Genomic DNA, 23,520 nt, shown 5'->3' on the forward strand with positions numbered 1-23,520 from the left:
AACCTGGGAGAATCAGACTGAGAAGAGGGGCCCAGCTGACCCCCACACCTGGGGGTCTCTCGGAGAGCCCAGTCCATCTAAAAGGAGGACACCACAACCTCTCAAAAGACGACAGTGGGGTCAGCTGGGGAAGGGCAGCACCTGCCTTCACAGGCTGAGACAGGAGACTTGCAATGAGCTTGAGGCCTGCCTTAGCCTCATATTGGGTCCTGGCCAGCCTGAGCTACATAGTGAGGTCCTGGCCAGCCTGGGCCATAGTATGGGACTCTGTCTGAAACAAACAAACCAAAAATAATACTAAATTTATTTTTATAAAGGGTTGTAAACGTAGTTCAGTTGGCAGAGTGCCTGACCAGCATGTATGCGGTCCTGGGCTCCACACCCAAGCCACATAAACAAGGCATGTTGGTGCACACCTGTCATTCCAGCACTGGGGGGTGGAGGCAGGAGGGTTAGGAGCTCAAGTCAACCTTGGCTCACAGGAGTTTGTGAGCAGCGGGAGGCCCTGTCTCCGTTTTCGCATCTAGCTTGCATTGGTTGCCGTGATAAAAACCTCCGACCAAAGCCAGGCAGTGGTGGTGTACACCTTTAATCCCAGCACTCAGGGGGCAGAGGCAGGCGGATCTCTGTGAGTTTGAGGCCAGCCTGGTCTACCCAGTGAGTTCCAGAGCAGCCAGAGCTACACAAAGGAACCCCGTCTCGGAAAAAAAAAAATGGGGGAGAAAGGTTCACTTGGCTTACACTTCCACGTCACATCACACTAAGGGAAGTGAGAGCACAGGGCAGGATTCAGACAGGAAATGAAGCAGAAACCATGAACAAGGCTGCTTACTGCCTTGCTCTCCAAATTATGCCCAGCCTGCTTTCTCACACAGCTCATGATCACTTGCCTAGGAATGGTCCTGCCCACAGTGGCCCAGGCCCTCCCTCCAACACCAATCAAGACAATCCCCTAGAGACATGCCCACAGGCCAATCTGATCACACAAGTCTTCAATGGAGGTCCCTCTTCCCAGACGGGTCAAGGTTGTGTCAATTTGACAATAAAAACTGACCAGGACACTCCATCCCTTGTCAACTTGACACACATCACTGTTAAACCATAGCTTTTCCTTTCCTGTTTGTCCCCAAGAGCTCTTCTTACTATCACAATATAAAAAGTCAAATAAAATTCAAAGAAGACCCATCTCACACCGAAGCTTCGATCTCTCAAACACGCCACACTTTCCCTGCCCTAGGGCCATTACGCAGGCCATCCCAGCCGCAGAAAGTGCTCTTCCTAGCCCTGGGAGCGCTTGCCCCCTTACCCCAGGCCTCTGTCCAAGCGCCCTTTCTTCCTCCTTGTCTGACCTCCTGTGTGGAGCTGTACCCCAACTCCCACCCCACCCTACCGCCATTCCCCGCTCTGAGCCCCTCCAGACTCTGACCAGCTTCTAGTGGATCCTGTCATTTATATGGCTGGTTGATCTCACTTCCTTCGTCTCCCCGGGTGAGGAGGAGCGATCCACCCACTCCTCCCCAAAGAGCTCTAGTCCTTCATACACAGCAGATACTCGATAAATCCTTAAACAGCAGCCTGGGAGGTCGGGCAGTCCAAAAGCAGTGGCGATGAAGAGATTGCTCAGTCCACAGATGACAGCCTGAGTTCAATCCCCAGAACCAACAGTGGCAGGAGAACCGGTACACACACACTCGCATGCGCGTTCGCGCGCGCACACACACACACACACACACTCACACACACACACACACTCACACTCACACACACTCACACACACTCGCATGCGCGTTCGCGCACACACACACACACACACACACTCACACACACACACACACTCACACTCACACACACTCACACACACTCGCATGCGCGTTCGCGCACACACACACACACACACACACACACACACACACACACACACACTCACACTCACACACACTCACACACACTCGCATGCGCGTTCGCGCACACACACACACACACACACACTCACACACACACACACACACACTCACACTCACACACACTCACACACACTCGCATGCACGTTCGCGCGCACACACACACACACACACACACACTCACACTCACACACACTCACACACACTCGTACACACACACCTGCTCACTTCACACAAATCACACCACACTCACACATGCTCACATACACACAGCACACAGACTCAGACACCGTCATGCACACACTCATAATAAATGAGGGCTGGTGAACCTGTCGCCAGTCTGAAGACTCGAGTTGAGTTGCATCTCTCGGGCCTACAGAGCGGAGAAAACTGACTCCCTCAAGCTGCCCTCCGACTCTCACATACATGCTAGGCCATACGTGTGTCCATATACTCCTTACACAAAAATAAATACAGAATTACAGCCCTAGCAAGCCTGGAATTCTCTATTACAGTCCTCGCTGGCTTGGAATTTTCCATGTAGACCAGGCTGGTCTTGAACTCAAGATCCAAAATAATAAATAAAATTAAACTTTAAAATCAAACAAACAAAAATCTCTAAGATCAAGGTAGACAGCTGAGCTCTTAAGGAACAACATTCAAGATTGATCTCTGTCTTCCATATATGCACACACACTTGCAGGTGCACACACCACATCTGCACACACATGTCCACCTGCACACACTGAATATGTTGACACAACAACAAATAAATAAATAAATGAATGAATGAATGAATAAGTAAGTAAATAAATAAATAAATAAATGCCTGAACACATTGGCTAAAGTAGTGGCTGGGTCCCTGGTAGCTTGGGCTCACTCACCTGTGATCTCATCTGGGAGGAAGCCCAGTACACGCAGGGACTCCAGTGTCTCCTGGAATAGCTCCCGTTCCTGGCCAGGGGACGACGAGGGCCCATTGGTCAGGAAGCGGTAATGGGAACAGGGCTCCAGAAGGAGGTCAGCTGTGGGGAGAGGGCAGAAGTCAGGGCCGGGACCTGAGCGTCTGTTACAGGAGTGCTGGCTGGGCCTGGGGCAGCAGGTCAGTCTGGCGACCAAGATGGCAGAGACAGGACCTGGGGACACGTGTGCTGCCAGAAGCCACAGAGCCAAGGTGTCAGAGGAACAATCCGGGAACCAGGAGGGAGAAAGAAGCTGTGGACAGATGTAAATAAGGAGCTACAAAGTCAGACACAGCGGCTTGCCCGCCATTCTAGCACTCAGGAGACTGAGGCAGGGGATTGCTGCAAGTTCCAAACTAGCCTGGGCCACATAGCAAGATCTTGTCTCAAAAAGAGAAGGATACGAGAGAGGGCACAATTTTAGCCACAAGGAGTGGGAGCTGAGGCCCACAGGAAGGGGAACAGGCACCCGGTGCTGGCGGGAACCTCAACAGAAGGCAGCTTGCAGGCGCAACAGCACACAGTAGGTCAACTGGAAGCACGGAGTTGCCAGAGGCCACAGCAAGGCAGAGTCACCACAAGGCCAGGAGGAGCAGGGGTGCAGGACAGTGCAGACAGATGCAGCAGGCAGGAGCGGGGGCCAGGAGGCCGCTGGAAGCAGAGGCTGGAAAGCAGGGGCTGAGAGGCCGCTGGAAGCAGAGACTGGAAAGCAGGGGCTGGAAAGAGGCTGGCGGCCAGAACCCAGTCCAGGAGCCCAGGGCGCTGCAGCTAGGCTACTGCACTGTTCCCACACACCACAGGAGCGTCGGGACAGGACCCAGCGACTCTGTGCTGGGAACAAGGCTCCTGCTGAGGGCGCGGAGAGGGAGACCTTATGTCTCCCACCTACTCCCCCAGGGCAAAGCAGGCTGGGGAAGAGACACTGACCTTTTAGCTGCTCCCCAGCGCCCCCTAGCAGCTGGTAGAAGATGTGGAAGCTGCACTCATCCTTGGCCTGTCTGATGGCCCGGGACTTCTCCAGCAGATCTGGGAGGGAAGGCAAGTCAAGGAGCCAATGGGCTGCCTGTGTTCAGTATTTGGAATGCAGAGGCAGGAGGATTGTGATGAGTTCCAGATAAGCCTGGACTACATAATGAGTCTGTAGTTCAGACCAACATGAACTGTAGTGTGAGACCTTGTCTCAAAAATAAATAAATCAATTAATTAATAAAATAAAAATAACATGGAGCTGGAGGGATGGATCAGTGGTTAAGAACACAGGATAGCTGGGGGAGGGTGGGGGGGAGTGGGGGGGTGGCCTATGCCAGCACTTGGGAGGCAAAGCCAGACAGGATCTCTATGAGTTAGGGGCCAGCCTGGTCTACAGAACAAGTTCCAGGACAGGCAGGGTGGTTACACAGAGGAACCCTGTCTCAAAACAAAACAAAACAAACAGAAAAACAAAAACAAAAAAAAAACACATGGCTGTTTTGTTTTAGTTTTTGTTTTGTTTTGTTTTCAGTTTTTTGAGACAGGGTTTCTCTGTGTAGTCCTGGCTGTCCTGGAACTCTCTGTAGACCAGGCTGGCCTCAAACTCAGAGATCCACCTGCCTCTGTCTCCTGAGTGCTGGGATTAAAGGCGTGTGCCACCATGCTGGAAGACAGACTGCTCTTAAACAGAGGGCTGCATTTCAATTCCCAGCACCCACATGGTGTTCACAACCCTCTGTTACTCCGTTCCAGATCCAACACCCTTTTCTGGCCTCTGTCAACACCGGGGACATGGCGCACAGACATAGGTACAGGCAAAAACACCCACACTTACTAAATAACAGAATAAAATAAATTTAAATCAGTAGGAGATTGCAATCTGGCTCAGTGGGTAAAGGTGCTCGCCACCGAGTCTGAAGATGTGCGTTCAGTTCTCAGGCCCACATGCAGAGCCATCTCTCCAGCCCTCAGCCCCTCGTGACAGGTCTGCTCCGCTGTGTGCTGCTTCAGTGTGGTACACGGTACCCCAGGAGCGTGGGGTCCGAGACTCAGCAAGCAGTGGAGACTCAGCAAGAGTGGAGCGACCTCACCGAGTACAGCACTGAGCCCTGAGGCTCTGCTTCTCTGGGCGACTTTCCCCGATCGTGTCCTGTCCTGCTGTTTAGACAAGCACATCCTATGCGGCTCCACGGAGAGAACACTCTGGACGCTCACCTGGCTTTCCTAGACCCAGCCCCTCCTGCCTCTCCCTGGACTCCTGTACCCCAACTCCCATAAAGCACAGCCAGGGTCTGTCACGGGCTGAGTGGGACATCAGAAACTGGGCATGAGTGTGGAGGGTCTAGACCCAGCACGTCCTCACAAGGCTGCCCCGTCCCAGCTGAGCATCACATGGGTCCCTTGAAGGACTACCCCGGGGTGGCTGCTAACCCATGCCTCCCAAGATCCCTCAGAGGATACAGGTCTCAATATTTGCGCCCACGATGTAGCCAGCAACGTCAAAGTTGATGCGGATGAATTTGCCCTGGAGCAAAAATGGTGTAGGGCGTAAGTCGAGGGACCTCCCTGAATCCGTACCTCCTCCTTCTACCTAAAGCTCACACAAGTGGTGCGTCCCAGGCTGCAGACCTTCTCTCTCAGACTCTAGGGGTCCAGACCCGTCTCCTCCCTCCATCCTTCTTCCCTGCCCCCAATCGGGCCCCAGTCTCCCCCAGACTCACAAATCGGGAGGAGTTGTCATTTTTCACCGTCTTGGCGTTACCGAAGGCCTCCAGGATGGGGTTGGCTTGAAGAAGCTGCCGCTCTAGCTCCCCCTGCAGGCCACGGGAGACCGTGCATGAGTGAAAAGGGGGAGGAAGCCTCCTCACGGGGCTAGGGCTTCAGACCGGACTCTGGGTGGGGTCTCTGTGTCAGGGTGGAAGGGTCTTCCTGCCATGTGTGTAGAGAGGGGAACAGAGAGGGCTCTGGGAGATTTGGTGAGCGGAAGTGAAACACCCAAACAAAGGAGAAAATGCTGCAGAACCAGTTGCGTTCTCATTAACAAGAAACGAAGTAGGTTAGAAACTGCAGCACAAACATGGTTATTTCTACAGATGCACACGGTGATAAACACGGGGAGAGGTCTGCGAGGGTGCACACCAAGCTGTCAACCGCCCTCTGCTGACGTATCTGCTGCTGTAGCTCACAGGTCCCCATACGTCCTCGCGGAAACAAGTCCGGGGAATGACATACACTGCCCACACTGCCCACGGAAAGTGCTGCAGGCTCCCTGGCACACAGCAGGCAATCAATACTGGTGCCCACGCCAGGGTCCTTACTCTGGACTTACTTCCAGCTCCCCCGGTGCCAGAGCCAGGCACACAGTAGGTGCTCGGCACACAGTAGGTGCTCAATAAATGGTAGCCTGCATGTGTTTTTCAGTCTACATTAGTTGGTGGCTTTGTCAGATGAACAACAACAAAAGAGGCCCTCAAAAACCAAAACAAACAAAGCCCCAAACACAGCCGGACACGGTGCCCACACCTGGAATCCCAGCACTTGAGCATGTGAAGGTAGGAAAACGGACACAAGTTCAAGCCCCGCACGTGCTCTAGAGTGGATTAAGGCCAGCCTGGGCAACGAAGTAAGAGTCTATCTCAGAGCCGGGCGGTGGGGGCGCACACCTTTAATCCCAGCACTCGGGAGGCAGAGCCAGGCGGATCTCTGTGAGTTCGAGGCCAGCCTGGGCTACAGAGCAAGATCCAGGACAGACTCCAAAGCTACACAGAGAAACCCTGTCTCAAAAAAAAAAAAAAAAAAAAAAAAAAAGTCTATCTCAGAAAAAATAAATAAAACAAACAAAAAAGATGCTGTGCAAGGGGAGGGCCGTTGTGCCTTGGTCGTACGAGAGAGAGAGAGAGCTTGTTTCTCCGGCCCTGCTGGGAGGAGCAGTTCAGGTGTGCTCGGGTTGTTGTGTGGTGCGGCCTCTCTCTGCACACATGGCAGGCAGTACGCGAGAGCAGAGGCGGTATGAATGACAGGGGGCGTGGCCACACGTGCACAGGGGGACTGGATTAAACGTCAGCATGAGGCCTGAGCCCGTGCACACAGTAGGGCTGGCACAAATAATGTGGGGGAGCTGTCTCTGCACACATTAGACTGAACTAAATAGCGGTATGGGGCCCGGGTAGTATGTACACACGCCAGGGCTGCCGTGAATGGAGCCTGAGTTTGGTTGCAAGCATGTAACAGAACTTCTTATGGGCGTGCTTGAACACAGTAGGGCTGCACGGACAGTGGTGGGGGCCTTGGCTTCATGCACATAGTATGTCTAAGCTAGACGGCCATGTGGTCTTGGCCTGTGCATAGTAGGACTGCCAACAGTGGCCTTGTGGGTGCCTGGGGGGGCACGCCATTCTCGGGCCCTGTCTCCCAGATGTCTGTGGGCTTTCAATCCCAGGTGAAACTGGGGTGTCAAGGGTCTTCCCTGCTACTCACATAAGACATGGTGCTGATGGAGGCCTGAAGAAGTCACAGGACAGGAGACATGGACCAGGACACGGCACATGGAACATGGACAGACATGTGGGTGAACTGGAGGCCTTAGGACAGAGCTGGGGCTGAGGGGCTGGGGAGATGGGGTACGGTGCAGGGGATCCTCAGGGATTATGCGCCCAGGCTCAAATCCCACTGTGCCAACACCCTCTGCTCCCACCCTAACTGGGCTTCCATATTGTGGGTAACCACTCCCTGAGCGTCAGAGACTGGGGACACTCTCCAGCCCCCCAAATCCAGACACGGGCCACCTACAACCCGGTCTCAAACAAAAGCCCCTACTATGTACCCAGACTATTCCGGAACCCACAAGGCTAAGAACCAGCCTCATCTCTCCAACCTGCTTGCTCCTGATCCCATGATGAGCACACAGTAGGTGCTCAGGTAGCACAGGCAGAAATGGGACCCTGCACCAACTGTGGGTGTGGAGTGCAGCAGATAAGGGGTGCAGCTGGAGACAGGTCTGGGGTGTCCCAAGGCTGGATGGCTTACAGGGACACCGGGCTCCTTCCTGCCCTTGGGAGACGATGCCACGTGGGCCAGGTACTGGATGACCTTCTTGGTGTTCTCCGTCTTCCCAGCTCCAGACTCCCCTCTGTGGGGGCAGCAAGGAGAGGTGGGGTGGGCAAGGAGACCAGGCAGCCCCCGTCCTGCCCAGTTGTGCAGATGCCTGCTGGCACTCTACCAGCTCACCCCGTCCGTGCCACACCCACTGGTACCCTTCCCGTCTGTGCAGAGCCACGCTCTGTGGGGGCCTCGGCCTCTGAAGCCCTTAGGATGACTCACGTGCAGAGAATGGACTGATCCTCACGATCTGTAGGGGACAGAAGGACATGACATGTCACCCAGAGTGTCTCTAATCCCCTGCCCCTCTGCATCTCAAAATCTTTTCAGAGCCTTAAGAAAATGGCAGCACTGTGATGTGCAACCCTCCTGGGTTCGAATCCTCCATCCTGACTGAACCTCCTGCCTGCCGAACGACCCTACAAAAGCAGCTGCCCTCTCTGAGCCTGAATTGCCCCATTGTAAGGGGGCGACAAGGAGTCCCAGCTACACAGACTCCAATCCCTGTCAGCTCGATCTAAGTCCCTACTGTGCGCCACCTCGGGCGAGGCATCAGAGTCAAAAGCTGGAAAATGAGGTCCTGGACCCCAGAAGTCGCTTAGATACGAGATGTCTACTCTGTCTGCCACCCTGGGCCGGGCACCACCACCTGACCATACACTCTGACCACCTACTAAGTGCTAGGTCCTGTTATCAACACAGAAAGGAACACCGAATAACAGAGCTAAGACAGAAAATCTGGGGCCACAGGCAGTGACCAGAGGACGTGGGGCCCCAGTGCTTCTCAGGGGAGGTGTCATTTAGGGCACAGCCACAGTGAAAGTCTCTGGAAACCCTTAAGCCAGACAGCAAGGTGACTTCTTTGTGGTTACACAACCTATATTGCCATGGGGTGAAGACCCTGTGCACAGATAAAGGACGAGGGTGTCGGTTCTGTGCACAGCTGGTCAGGTCTCACACAGTGCCCTGTGACAATGTGCCAGTCTGAACTAAAGATCAGGTTTGTGACCCAGTCTCCCCTCTTGTGTGATTCTGGGCCATCTCTGAGTTGCTCTGTTCCTCCATTTCCCTATCTTAAAAAATGGGTTCAACACAGCCCCTTGTCTAACAAGGCTGTAGTCAGAGTCCAGTGAGAAAGTTTAAAACACATCCAGTGTGGAATGGAGAGATGGCTCGGTGGTTAAGAGCACTGGCTGCTATTGCAGAGGACCTGGGTTCCATTCCCAGCACCCACATGACGGTTCACAACTGTAGTAGCTCATAACTTCCGTTCCAAAGGGACCAATGCCCTCTTCTGGCCTCAGCAGGCATCAGGTGTAGATATACAGACATACATGCAGGAAAAGCATCCGTTCCCAAAAAGGTGAAATACATAAATGTTTTTTAAAAGCAAGATTTAGAGAGTCCAATAGGTAAGGGCACCTGCCACCAAGCTTGAAGGCCTGAGCTTGGTGGTGATGTGGTGACACTCGCCTAGCATGCACCAAGTTCATTCTCAGCACCACAAGAACCAGGAACAATATAGTGGTCTATACCTATAACCTCAACAGGAGGATCTGGAATCAAAGTCATCCTTAACCACACAGGAGTTAGGGGCCAGCCTGGGCTACATGAGATCATCTCAAAAACAAAAATATCCAACACAACACGCAGTACAGAATGAGAATGAAATTCAGAACGGGACACATTGGGAGGAGTGGCCAGGATACTGGCTTCAAACCATACCTCAGCACCTACCCTTCAGTGTGGCCATGGGCAGTAACTGTACTGCTCTGTGCCAGTTTTCCCACCTGGAAATGAGGGATAATAAAAGAAACTACACCACAAGACTATTATAAGGTTAAATAATGTAGCCAAGAGACAGCTCTCCTAGAGGACACTTCTATACCCTGCACAGAAATGGACTGACCCTGACTGGCCCAGCAGGTACTCAATGGCACCACTGGCAGACCTACAGACTCTGCCACACAACGGCAGCAGAAGCTTCTTCCCAAGCCCCAGGGGACTGGCCACATTCACGGGCCTTCACACAGTCAGAGCACCAAAGGCAAGGTGGTTTGCCTTGGACTAATCAGAAACTAACAACAGAAAGACAGGGTAAGGGCTGGAGAGATACTTGACTAGTAAAGTGTTAGCAATCCTGAAGACCTGAGTTCAATCTCCAGCACCCACAGAAAAAGCTGGGCATGGTAGGGCACACCTAATCCCAGTGCCTGGGAGGCAGAGACAACTTCCAGGTCCGAGGTTGACTTCCAGTTCGCTTCCCAGACCCCACATCAGGCAGCTCACAGCTGCCTCTAACTCCAGTTCTAGGGGACCTGATACCCTTTCTGGTTCCCATTGGCACTATACTCACATGCACGTACCCCCCCACATTCACACACACACACACACACACACACACACACACACACTTTTGAAAAAAGCCAGAAACAAAAAACCAAGGAAGGAATGAGAGCACACAACCTCACCCATTATCACCAGGACCCAACACAAGGATCTACTGTGAAAACAGATGTGCCGGGTCACATTTACCGTCTCTCTGGGAAACTTCTACAGAAGCCAGCATCGACTGCCTTTCAAAGCAATAATGTCATGAACACACTCAGATTTTTCTAAGGCCGGCCCACCTCCCAGTGTGTACCCAAGCCACCATTCAAGCCTGGTCCTGGCTCCCAGCAGCACCCAGTGCCCAGCCTACCCACCCCCCAGGGCTGCCCGTACACTCACCCTGAAGCATGCTGCGGTATGCACCCTCGGTTACAGCATACACGTGTGGCGGCACCTCATGGCGCTTCTTGCCCCGGTACATTTCCACGATGGCCTCCGTGTAGATGGGCAACTGCTTGTATGGGTTGATGACCACACAGAAGAGGCCAGAGTAGGTCTATGGCAGGCAAGAAGGAAGGGTGTGTCAGGTGGCTGCCCCCACAGAAGGACAGGGCTGTGGGGGGGGGACGGGACAGGACGGGACATCTGCGTTAGGTTATACATGCCGAGAGGAAACCTGTAAAGCCATAAGGTGTATCTACACCCCGACAATATAAGGTCAACCTTTGTTTTGTTGATACTTTGTTTGTTTTGTTTTATGAAGGGTCTTACTACATGGCCTTGGTTAGATTGAAACTTACAGGAATCCTTCCTGCCTCTGCCTCCCCAGGGCTGAGATTATGAGTGTGTTACCATGCCTGGCTCTGTGTGTGTATGTCCGTGCGTGCGTGCGTGTTTTGTCTGCATGTATGTCTGTGCACCACATGCGTGCAGGACCCATGGAGGCCAGAGAGAACACCGGGTCTCCCGACTGGAGTAACAGATGGCTATGAGCTGTCGTGTGGATGCTGGAGATTGGGTCCTCTGCATGAACAAGTGTTTTTAGCTGCTAAGCTGTCTCTCTACACAACCCTGTTTGTGGTTGTTCAAGTCTCACTCTCTAGCTCAGCCTAGAAAATCGCAGCAATCCTCCTGCCTCAGTCTCCCAAGTGAGAGGATTACAGGATGAGCCTCTTTGCCTAGCATGAGTGTTACTAACCCCGCTAAACTAACATAGACGTGAATCTCCCAGACTGTACAGAGTTTCTACAGGTGAAGCTTCCCCACAGAGGTGAATGAGGCCCGAGAAGGCAGCCTCAGGTCACAGACCTCCGGCTTCTCTGATGGACACACGGAAGGAGCACATGTGACCCTCCGTTAAAGCCTCGAGGCGACAAATGAAGCTGTGGTGGGAATGGGGCCCGTCTGTACCCCAGCGCTCAGGCAGCTGAAGCAGAGACTTGCTGTGAGTTCTGGGCCAGCCTGAGCTGTGGACTTGTCACAAGGGTAACAAGATCGGCAGGAAACACTCACCACCCACAGAGGTGGCTAGATAGCCAAGAACTAGTTAGTCCCTTAGCTAATCCAGTCAGACAGCTAACTAGCCTAATTCTCTGGAGACAGCTGAACAAGCCGGAGAGTTCACCACTCAGGGTATAGCTGCTTATTAGTTACGCCAGTCAGCCAGTTGCTGGCTCTCTAGTGGGTACCTACTCCCCTCCCTCCTGGCTGTGGCAGGGTGTGGCTCCCCGGCTGCCTGGTGCCACCTCTTCTTAGAGGGGGCGGGCAGCTGGCCACAAGCGGAAGAACCGGTCAGCCTAGTGTCTGTCTCCCCAGGCTCCCAGGCTGCTCCCAGAGGTCTCAGGGTGGGGCGGCTGGACCACATTCCCTGGGAGGGTATCTCATGGCCGCTGGCGCCAGAGCCCACTCCCCATGCCAGCCCCTTGAGCCAGACACAGCTTGGGTAACACCCAGTTTGGAAACCTGAGCTGGCCAACAGGGCCAGGGGAGAAATGGAAGAGGCCTCAGTTCCTAGAGGGTCCATGGAAGGCTCTGGAGACAGGCCTGCTCCTCCCCACCCTCCACGTCCCCACACACAATTTGAGGTATTCCTCTGTCTGGCTTCCTCTGGAAGAAGGTGGCAGCCTGCCTCATTACAAAGGCCCAGGGATTAAGAGACAATGAATGCCAGCCAGCCAAGGTGGCCCCACCTCCCTCTCCAAACAGCAGTCTGGGATGCTCGAGTTACAGACCCACCTGGGAGCCAAAACTGACTGGGCTCTAACTGTCTAGGGTTGGGAGTCAGAGGCTGAGGCTTCCAGCTGTGTGCAACTTCCAGAGAGGACTGACCCCCCTAAAGGCTCGGTGACAGCCAGGCCTGGTAGCACTGCTATCACAGCTGCTCTGGAGACTGAGGCAGGAGGACCAGAAGACTACCATAGGCAACCTAGTGAGAATTTGTCTCAGAGTAAAGAGAGATCTAAAGATGTGGCTCCGTGGTAGAGCCCCTGCCTAGAATCCCTCAGTGAGGGGCTGGGGGTGTGGCTCAGTGGTAGAGCCCCTGCCTAGAATCCCCCAGTGAGGGGCTGGGGTGTGGCTCAGTGGTAGAGCCCCTGCCTAGAATCCCCCAGTGAGGGGCTGGAGGTAAAGCTCACCATGAGCAGGGCTCTAAGTTTGATCCCCAATACTGTATGGGAAAAGGCCTAAAAAGTTCAGCCCTGGATAATGGGACTTACAGCTTCTTCCTAGAAGGGCTCTAACAGGGACACATTGTCCCAAGTCCCACGGAGCAGAGTTCCTTACGTAGTCATTGACTCTACCCCTGTTTCCTCTACCTCCATAGTCCCACTGAAGGGAGCAATCCCTGACCAAGTCAAGACCCCTGGGGGACCTCACTTCCCACTCTTCTTCCTGCCACAGGCAGCAAATGCAGATTATGTATTGGACATCAGATAGGAAAGGAGCCTAAATCTTGGTGCTACCAATTTCCTACTGGTTGACCTGAGCAAGCAAACCTAGGTATCACTGTCTCCCTCAATGGAGACAAGACTTGTGCTTCCTGCCTGGCATGGCTGGGGGCCTGTCAAAAGTTTGTGTGGCTCCCCGGAAACTCCTATCTGAGCACTGTGCCCGTGTGGTGTGATAGCCATTATCTGCCTGTGTTAGATCAAGCTGAGGGAAAAAGGAGAGGTTGGTCCCTACCTCACAGCCTGGTGTGTGCATGGTTTGGGGGCAGGGCAGCAAGATTCCCTGGGAAAGGAACTCAGAACTGAGCCTAGCAGAGAAAGCTGTGTGTATCCACGCTAATGGTTATTATCAGGGATGGATGGGCTTCCACGGATTCCTCAGTGGCCATGGGCCCGAGCCACTTAACATTCTGGAATGTTGGTGACATCAACACTTTCCAGCAAAGAAGCCAGCCAATAACTCAACAACGGCACTCAGAACAGTGCCCAGTACAGCATAAGTACTTGATAAATATTTACCAGTCATTATTCTCAAGGCTTTTTTTTTTTTTCATTATAGCTATAACATTCTTTGTTAAACTCTATAATCCTGTTTGTTCTCTTTTAAATGGAGTTAATCACACCTTGGCTGTCTATGAGACACACCCTGCAAGCTTATTTAAAAGAGAAAAAACAAACCCTATGTGCATGTCACTCCCACCACCACCACTCCAGAGTTCCATGTTGGTGGGAGTGGTGTGAGACAGCGAGCAGGCATTCTAGAGACCTCCCCACATGACTCTAACAAGAAGCCAAGATGTGGATCCACTTCTGGTGCTGAACAATTTCCTGTGTGCAGTACCCTCACCTTATGTGCTATGCAGACATCAAAAATGGATCACAGAGCCTGGCAGACCACCTTAATCAACCTGGATATTATCAATTCCATTACACTATTTTGTTTTATTCTGTTGTTTTGATACAGGATATCACTCTACAACCCAGTTGGCCTCAAAGTCAAGATATTTCTGCCAGGAGATGGTGAGATGGCTCAGCAAGTGAAGGTGACTGCCGCAAAGCCTGATGACCTGAGTTTGAACCCCAACACTCATGTGGTAAGAGGACAGAACCAATCCAAGCAAGTTGTGCCCTGACCTCCATATATGTCCCCACCCCCAAATAAATAAATGTAATCTTTTTTAAAAAAGATTCTTTTCTCTTCTCTATGCCTGGTTTCATAATGGCTTTTATTTTTATTTCTTTCTCTTGGTCTTTTAGTAAAAAGGGGCTAATAATGGCCACTGCCTTGCTAAACAGGATTAAATGAACTAATGAGAGTCATGTAGGCTCAGTATCCATTAATTTTCACTCTTATTATTACAAAATGATACAAGGTGTCCCCCTTACGGACACTCAGCCAGGTGGGTGTCCAGGCTTCAGTCATTCAGTAATGGACAGTTGGGCCAGTCTTAGAGTTGCAAGTCTGCCATTCCAGCTACTCTGAGGGATGGGGCAGCAGGAACCCAGATGAGAGGCTAGCCTCGGTCACAAGGGAGATCCCATCTCAAGGTGAAAACACAGAAAGTGGGCTGCGGAAGTGGCTGAGCAGCAGAAGACCTACCTAGAACCCCCAGTGAGGGGCTGAGGGCACAGCTCAGGGCTAAAGCGCCCGTCTCGCCTCTTAGTCCATAAAAAATAAAGCATTATAATTGCGCACTAGTTGGAGGACAGTCACAGGGCAGGGGCGAGCACTCTGGGCCACTCCCTGTTAATCCAGGTCAGGTTGGTGACACCTGGCACCGCCCGGGGCAATGTCACTCACATAAATGAGCCCGGAGTAGTAGCGCTCTCGCAGATTGTGCAGCACCGAGGCTTCGTTGAGGCAGGTGAGCTCGGCCATGTCTTCTGCCTTGCTGAACTTGGGTGGGTTCATGCGCTGGATTTGGTCCCTGGGCAGCCGCAGGCGCCGCCCACTCTCCGCCAGCTCCACTTCTGCCTCCTCCTCCCCTTCATCTCGCAGGGCTGCGGCCTCGAACCCATGCAGCTCTGAGGGCACCCACACCAGGCGTCGTGCTGTCCACTCCACCTGTGGCCCTCCGGGACCGCCCACATTTGGCGTCCGGGGCGCGAACAGGAACGGCTGGGCCGCTTCGGGCACAGGGCCTGGCCTGGAAACCACCTTCCTCCCAGGCACAGACAGGGTCACTGCGGCCATGGTCTGTGGGAAGAGAGTGACATCAGTTGGGACTGTCTTTGGCCGTACCAGGGCTTAAACTCCTCCCGCATGCTAGAAAGCACTGTACCACTGAGTCATACCCTCAGACATCTTTTTCTTTCTTTCTTTTTGGTTTTCAAGACAGGATTTCTCCATGTAGTCTTAGCTGTCCTGGAACTCCCTCTGTAGACCTGGCTGGCCTCGAACTCAGAGATCTGCCTGCCTCTGCCCCCCAAGTGTTGATATTAAAGGTGGGTGCCAACCACTGCCCCTCAACTTCTTATTTTAAAACAGGTCTTGCTAAGTTGCTCAGTCTAGCCTTGAACTTACAACCTCCCTGCTTCAGCTTTACAGTAGATGGGATGACAAGACTGTGTCACCTGGCCTAGCTTTGCTTTTTTTTTTTTTTTTTAAAGATTTATTTATTACGTATACAGTGTTCTGTCTGCGTGTACACCTACAGGCCAGAAGAGGGCGCCAGATGTCACTACAGATGTTGTGAGCCACCACGTGGGTGCTGGGAATTGAACTCAGGACCTTGGAAGAGCAGCCAGTGCTCTTAACCCCTGAGCCATCTCTCCAGCCCTGGCTTTGCTTTTTTTAAAAAATTCATTTAAACTGAGTGTGGAGGCCCCTGCCTTTAATCCCAGCACTGGGGAGGCAGAGACAAGAGGATCTCTGAGTTCAAGGCCAGCCTGGTTTACAAAGCGAGTTCCAGGACAGCCAGGGCTACACAGAGAAACCCTGTCTCAAAAATCAATCAATCAATCAATAATAAATAAATAAACAAATCCACTTATTATGGAGCTGAAAAGACATTTCAGAAGTTCAAAGTGTGTACTGCTCTTCCAGAGGATCTGAGTCGGTGTCTGGCACCTGCATCAGGTTCACAACTGCCTGTGACTCCCGCTCCTGTGCCTCTGGCTTCCATGAGCACTTGCTCTACACACACACCCCACACACATAATTTAAAGTAATATAAATAAACCTTGTAAAAGGTTTATTACTTATGTATATGTGTGTGTGCTTGAGTGAGTTTGTATGTATCACATGCATGAGTCTCTCAGAGGCCAGAAGACGGCATCGATTCCCTAGGAGTGATGTGATGGAGATGTTAAGAATCAAACGGCAGTTCTCTGCGCGAGCAATCAGCGCTACAAAACACTGAGCCACCTCTATACCCCCACTTCAAAACAACAACAAAAGGATTTATGTGTAAAGGGTGTTTTGCCTGTTGGGATGTCTACATCACATGCATGCAGTACCAGAGGAGGCCAGAAGAGGGAGTTGGATCCTCTGGAACTGTAGTTAACAGACTGTTCTGAACCACCAGGGGATGCTGGGAACTGAACTCAGGTCCTCTGTGAGAGCAGCCAGTGCTCTTAACTGCTGAGCCATCTCTGAGGGAGGCGCCCCTCCCCCTAAATGTGCTTACTATAAAATTTTAAACACACACTTGGCTTGCATTCTGTTTATATTGGACGGTACTATTCTAATCTCAGGAGACAGATAAACTGTTACAAACAGGTAAATGGTTTAAATGGTGATAAACAGCTGTCAAAAGTGTAGGGCGAGGGAGGGGTGATGCTGGTGCCGAGGCTGTGCTTCCGTTTTCACTGGGCTGACTGGAGAAGCCTCCCCGACTGTGTTACTTTTTAAAATCAAGACCCGAGTGAGTCTGAGGAGGAGACTACTGGGACGATGGGACAAAAGCCAAGGCCCTGGGGCAGGAATGTCCGGTCTGCAGCACTCCACTGTGGCTGGAGCTGAAGGAGGAGGAGGTGGGGTAGCAAGGACAAGAAAGGTTGTCACCACACTTTACATCTGAGAGGGGGACCCAGGGAGGACACAGATCTGATGTTTGTCGCCAAGTTCTCCGGGCACCTCTGGGCCCACCTGCCCCATAATTACAGGATGATCGCCAATCACCATCCTCTCTCTGGCTTCATTCACTCACTTTCTTACAGTCATTCAACATTCTCAGAGGCGCTGGAGACCTGTCATGAGCCGCCTGGGAACCGCCTTTGAGCAGATCTTAGGGTGTAGACCCAGCTAAGTCTTTAAGGAGGCTTCCAGAAGGCAGTCAGGGTGTCTGGGCACTTCCCACCCTCCGGGGCCACTGAGTGGGGAATACAGCAATCTTAGGGTTGTCCAATATCCCACAGAAAACGATCCGCACCGGGCTCCCCTGCAGGAAGCAGCCGCGCTGTCCACCACCTCATCACCCCATCCCCAACCAAAGAACATCTGAAGAGTCCCACATCCCTATCTTCCATTTCACCTCTGAGACCAGGCCACCTCCACCTCCAGCACATCCCTTGGGGACATCCATCCATGCACTCAGCTTGCTCAAGGGGTGTCCTCCCATATCTTGTCCCCTCAAGCTTGTCCCGGTAGCCTCTCACATGCAGACTTCCTCTATCTAGGCCCTCTCTGCCCTCCTCACGACCCCCAGCACCGACAGCCTGGCTCCCAGCCACTTGGACTCCTGAGCTCTACAAATGGTAAGCCCCCAAAGGGCCAAGGATCACCCCAGGCTCCAGGGTGACAAAGATACACCCCGAGCCAAGCCCCATCCCAGGGACTTTAACCCGCCCCACCCACATGCTTCCTCTCCAGCCTGGTGGCCTTTGACCAGGAAGGGTTTGGTGGCTTTGTACCTCTCCTCCCCGCCACTCCCCCCAAGAGCCAGAAGAACGGCCTCAGCCGCCTCAGACGCAGAGTCCAGGCCCAGGACCCCAGAGTGGGGTCTCCAGCCCGTCTCCACCTGACACAAGGTGTTTCCTAGAGCCCTGCTGTAGCCGGAGCTAGAAGTGGGGCGTGGCGTTGAGGGAATTGGCCAAGCCAACAGGGCAGGCCTAGGACCTGGCCCCAAATGGCTGAGCCCCAGCCACACACCCCTCCCTTAGGCAGCAGGAATGTGGTGCCAGGACTCATTAGTGTCACTTAGGCAGGTGAGAGCACCAGGGAGGGGCAGGCGGAGCCGTGTGGAAAAGGAAAGCAGCCAGGGCCCCGCCTGCCTGGGCAGGGGCTGGGGCAGCACCAAGCTTATGACCTCAGCCTATGGGTGAGATCCCATCCTGCTCCAGCCTCCTCCCTCAGGCCCGGCCCAGCCTCCTCCCTCAGGCCCAGGGGGCCAGACCCCAACCTTTTCCTTCAGACTCAGGGGGCCAGGCCCCAACCTTTTCCTTCAGACTCAGGGGGCCAGGCCCCAACCTTTTCCTTCAGACTCAGGGGTGCTGACCCTGGCTCTCCTCCCTCAGACCCAGGGTCCAGGCCCAGCCTCCTCCCTCAGACCCAGGGTCCAGGCCCCAGCCCTCCTCCCTCAGACCCAGGGTCCAGGCCCAGCCTCCTCCCTCAGACCCAGGGGTCCTGACCCCCGGCTCTCCTCCCTCAGGCCCAAGGGTTCTGACCCCAGCTCTCCTCCCTCAGACCCAGGGTCCAGGCCCCAGCCCTCCTCCCTCAGAACCAGGGGTCCTGACCCCGGATCTCCTCCCTCAGACCCAGGGGTGCTGACCCCGGCTCTCCTCCCTCAGGCCCAAGGGTTCTGACCCCGGCTCTCCTCCCTCAGACGCAGGAGCACAGACCTCAGCCCTCCTTTCCCAGACACTGGGGTCCATGCTCAGCTTCCTCCTTCTGCCTTAGGGTACCGGCCCATGTACCTCCAGAAACCTGGATCCTAACCCCCTCTCCGGAGTCCTGACCAAGCGCCCTGTGGCCTGCCTCCTCTATCCCGTGGACCCCGAGGCTACCTGTGCGCCTGCTGGTGAAGAGATGGGGAGGTCTTGGAGTCCAGATCCTCTCCAGCACCCAGGTGAGGCCGGCTCTACGGTCCAGCAAGGGGCGGGGCCTCCGCGTCAGAAGGCGGGACCGGGCTCGACGTCACCCGACACCTGCCGGGCTGGGCAAGGGGGCGGGGCCTGGCACGGCAGCCAGCAGAGGTACAACCTGTTGCCAGGTGGGTGGGTGGCAGCGGACAAAGATGAAGGTCCGGTGCAGAGCCGGACTGCGCACGCCTAGGGTTCGAATCCCTCCCCAGTCTTCTGGATCTCCTCTTTCCTCGCTAGGAATTGAGGCTCATGAAATCAATAAAAATCGTGTGGGAAAAGGGTGCTTTATCATTTATTATCTCTGAACCTCAGTTTCCCCAGCCCTGGAACTGGAGCACCCCAATCCTCAGGTACAAAGTCAAAATGCTATGTCAGCTTGGGGGCTTGAGTCTCTTCAGGGTGAACTGAAGAGGAGACATGAGGTGGGCGTGTCTGCCATAAGCTTATGGTTTTCTCCTTAGATGTTAAGAGTTCTGACTTAAGGAACAATTTATTTTCTTTTTTGTTTTTCTGACAGAGGGTCGTATGCAGCCTAGGCTGGCCCGGAACTCCTCGTCTAGCCGAAGCTGGTCTCCAACTCCTGATTACTACTGTGGCGTTATTAAAAAGAAAAAGGGGGGGGCACATGGCCAGGCACACCAGGTCCCTCCACCACGGTCCCGTCTCCGAAATGGGAACCTCACAAACCACCTCAAATCCATCCTCTATGGGAGAGGATTTGAGTTATAGAGTCCCTTGTGGGGGTGTTCAGCTACGACTTAGCCACGTTTGGTGCCTCCGTCCTGTCATCTCAGCACTAGAGACCTCAGACAGGAAGGTTGGGAGTTGGGGTCAGCTTGGTCTACACAGTGGGTTCCAGGCTAGCTAGACTACAGAGAGAGAATCTGTCTCAAAAAAATTAACTAAGCCAATGCAAACCAAAACTAACTAGAACACTCAAACACATCTTTCCCGACCCCTGGCCCTGCCTGTCCAGATCCTTCTTTCTGGCCCACAGCAGTTTTTTCCTCCTCTGACAACTGACACGATCGTCCCGGGAGCTGGGGACTGGAAACCATGACTCAGGTGTTCTATCACGCAATGTCCCAAGCATTGCCTCAGTTTCCCCTTCTGCAGAACAGACCAGGTGACGCCTTCAGAGAGGACCCCAGGCTTCCTGGCACGCGGTGGGAACCCGGGCTGGATGACTGCAACCCCCCCACCCCTCCTCGACCTCGGGCTCGCTTGCACCCACAGCGAGTGCCCTGGCCCACCCCTCCCCTTGACCCCCATCACAGCCCAAGGGCTCCGGCCTCCCCAAGCCTGGCCGCCCCTGGCACCCCCGCCCCGTACGCACTGCGGGGGGCCCGGACACTCACCGGCGCCCAGGGCGGTCCAGAGGCCTCGGCCTGGGCAGAAAAGGGGGAGGGGCCTGTGCGGGACAGCCCCGCCCACAGGTGGGCACCATGGACCAATCAGCGCTCGCTGCGGCCCGCTCCGCCCCCGCCCCTGGGGCTCAGCCCTGCCCAATCAAAAAGAGCGGCTGGTGCGCCGTGCCAATCAGAAGTTGGCGAAGCGTGCCAGGCGTGGGAAAAGAACCTGGCCGAGAGTGCGCGGCCGTTGGCGGGGCCCGGGCCTGATGGCCAGCGGGAGGCACCAATAAAGAGGCTTGGGGAGCGGCCGGGAGCCGCTGGTTGAAGGGGACCCGGTGAATGAGCTGCTTTGTACACAGGCATGAATGGATGCCTTTGTGCATGCACGTACGGGGAGGCAGGAGGCAGGAATGCCTGGGTCCCCGGGGAGCCAGCGCGCGGACACACACCAAGGAGATGTCGCTTTTGTGGAACGCAGACCGTGAGCAGGCCCTATGCAGGTGGATGGCGACTGCACGGGTCAGAATTGTCATTTATTGAGCGCCTTCCGTATATATATACTCAAAGCTGTGTAAAGCATTTCCACTACAAACTGTCACTGAAACCTCTAAATTGGGGCTATTGAGACCCTCATCTTGGGGCTGGGACTGGGACACAGTCGGTAAAGGTTTTGCCTAGCATTCCGGAAGACCTGGGTTCCATCACTGTGCAAACGGGTGTGGTGGCACCCTGCTAGTCACCCCAGTCCTCATGAGCTGGAGGATGAGAGGTTCAAGGTCATCCTCCAGCTACATAAAGAATTCTAGGCTAGCCTAGGTTACAGGAGATCCTGTTCCAGAAAACAAAAACAAAATCCCAACCTCGTCTTCAGGATCATGCCTATCATCCCAGCATTTGGGAGGCTGAGACAGGAGGACTACAGTGAGTTTGAGGTCATGGGTTCAAACAAAGTGATTGAGCAACATAGTGTGATCCTGTCTCTAAGTGCAAAAAGAAGGCCTAAGAATGCTGCTTGGCTGTAGAGCACTTGAGCTGTAAAGCACTGAATTCAAATCACACTACTGCAAAAACTAATAAATAAGTAAGCAAACAAATAAATAAATACCAGAGTCCCCAAGGCCCTCACCACACACACTCCACCTCGTCCCCAGCTGTTTATCCCGCTGTTCCTTAGCTCCGTAAGCACTTGACCTGCCTCAGCCTTTTCCTACTCTATTGCACCCGTTTGGTGTTTCCTTGTGCATCTATATATATGGGGTGAGGAGGTGTTTTACCTGCATACATGTGTGTATCTTTGCAGTGCTGTTGGAGGCTAGAAGAGGACGTCAGATCCCCTGGAACTGGAGTTACAGATGACTGCAAGTTGCCACGTGGGTGCTGGGAACTGAACCAGGGTCTTCTGGAAGAGCAGCAAGTGCTCTTAACCACTGAGCCATTGCTGCAGGCCTGCTCCTTTGTTTCTGAGACAGAGTTTCACTCTGTGGCCCAGACCATCCCGGTTGGTCTGTTGTTCATTTGAAAATGACAGCCCAGGCCCCTGTAACCAACCAACCTACCTGCCAACTAGTGACGTCATCAGCCCACTCAAGACTAAATCTACCTAGCAACCAGTAATGTCATCATCTGTCTTTACTGGCCTGTTACCTGAGGTGGCATAAGTTCTGCCTGCTCAATCTAAGGCGAGACAGGACTGGCTACATGGCAGAGGATGACTTTGAACTTCTAATCTCCACCCCGCCCCCACCTTCACCTCCTGAATGCTGGAGTCACCAGTGTGCACCACAACACATGAAGCCACACAGGGAACAGTAGGCTTCCTCTTGCTGGGGATTTTCTCTGATCTGTAAGCCCATACCGCTTTAATGTCTGCTCATATCGAGTGAGAACAGTCACAGTTCTAAGCCCTCAATGTGCATTAAATCCCACAACATGGACACCGCCAGCTCTGTGTGGTTGGTCCCGTTATCATGCCCATTTTACAGGTGTGGGCACAGAGACCTGGCTGCCTCAGTGAGCTCACTTCCTGTCTCCACTGTACCACAGGAGACAAGCAAGACCAAAGAATCAAGTCCAAAGGAAGCATGCCCTTGCCTCAAAGCCCTCCACCCACCCTCCATCACACCAGCCAGAATACATGCCTGGGGTAAAGTCCCTACCCATCTCCTTGGAGACCTTGACACACACACACCCAACACTATCTGTGAGATACTCCCCATCATATTGCGAGCCCCTGGCTGTCTGGGGCTGGCCTTCTCCTTCTGAAGGTACCTGTCTCAGGGTTTCTATTGATGTGAGAGACACCATGACAGTGGAAACTCTTATAAAGGAAAACATTTAAATGGGGCTGGCTGACAGTTTCAGAAGTTTAATCCAGTATCTTCATGGCAAGAAGCAGTGCAGCATGCAGACAGACATGGTGCTGGAGAAGGAGCTGAGAGTTCTACATCTTGATCCACAGGCAGCAAGCAGAGACATTGATACACAGGCCCTGCTTGAGCTCCAGAGACCTCAAAGCCCGCCCCCTAGTGATGCACTTCCTCCAACAAAGCCACGCCTCCTCATTGTGCTGCTCCCATCGGCCTTTGGGTCCATTTTTATTCAACCCCCACAGTCCCCATGGGCAGGTAAGCTGCAACAGAGAGGGAAATCAGCGGCAAAGGGGATGGAACACCCAAATATGTGTGCCAGAGAGAAGGAAGTAGGACATGGAAGCTTCCTGAATCCCAGCCCTCAGCATGACCTGAGCCGAAAGAGCTTGAGCAACAAGGGTGGGAGATGTGGGGGAAACAAGCAAGGAGCTAAGATAATGCACACTAATAGATGGTTTTGTCGGGGGCAGAAGCTCAGTGGGTTGGTGGAGTGCTTGCCCAGCATGCAGCAAGCTCTGGGTTCAGTCCCCAGCACCACCTAAACCGGGTGAAGTGATGTACACCTGTAA

The 23,520-nt window shown here is 53.6% G+C and overlaps 1 protein-coding gene across 7 annotated transcripts in view; it reads right to left on the bottom strand.

Annotated features, from left to right (window-relative positions):
* Myh14 (myosin heavy chain 14) overlaps positions 1 to 20,653 on the bottom strand; it is a 56,919-nt gene extending 36,266 nt beyond the window's left edge. For 2 of the 7 annotated variants that reach the window (XM_028858852.1, XM_028858850.1), the window contains exons 1-10: positions 20,589 to 20,653; positions 15,008 to 15,403; positions 10,661 to 10,817; positions 8,153 to 8,180; positions 7,859 to 7,961; positions 7,310 to 7,333; positions 5,554 to 5,646; positions 5,294 to 5,357; positions 3,791 to 3,889; positions 2,786 to 2,926 (exon numbers count right to left, since the gene is read on the bottom strand). In XM_028858852.1, the coding sequence (XP_028714685.1) occupies positions 2,786 to 2,926; positions 3,791 to 3,889; positions 5,294 to 5,357; positions 5,554 to 5,646; positions 7,310 to 7,333; positions 7,859 to 7,961; positions 8,153 to 8,180; positions 10,661 to 10,817; positions 15,008 to 15,400 (1,102 nt within the window). In that variant the 5' untranslated portion in view covers positions 15,401 to 15,403; positions 20,589 to 20,653. Of the gene's footprint in view, positions 1 to 2,785; positions 2,927 to 3,790; positions 3,890 to 5,293; positions 5,358 to 5,553; positions 5,647 to 7,309; positions 7,334 to 7,858; positions 7,962 to 8,152; positions 8,181 to 10,660; positions 10,818 to 15,007; positions 15,404 to 19,152; positions 19,746 to 20,588 lie in introns of those variants that run through there. The other 5 variants (XM_028858851.2, XM_037200431.1, XM_028858853.1 and 2 more) reach the window with 5 other exon arrangements.
* Positions 20,654 to 23,520: the final 2,867 nt, after the last annotated feature.

Source organism: Peromyscus leucopus, chromosome 1, assembly GCF_004664715.2.
Source record: "Peromyscus leucopus breed LL Stock chromosome 1, UCI_PerLeu_2.1, whole genome shotgun sequence".
In the NCBI taxonomy this organism is placed as follows: Eukaryota; Metazoa; Chordata; class Mammalia; order Rodentia; family Cricetidae; genus Peromyscus; species Peromyscus leucopus.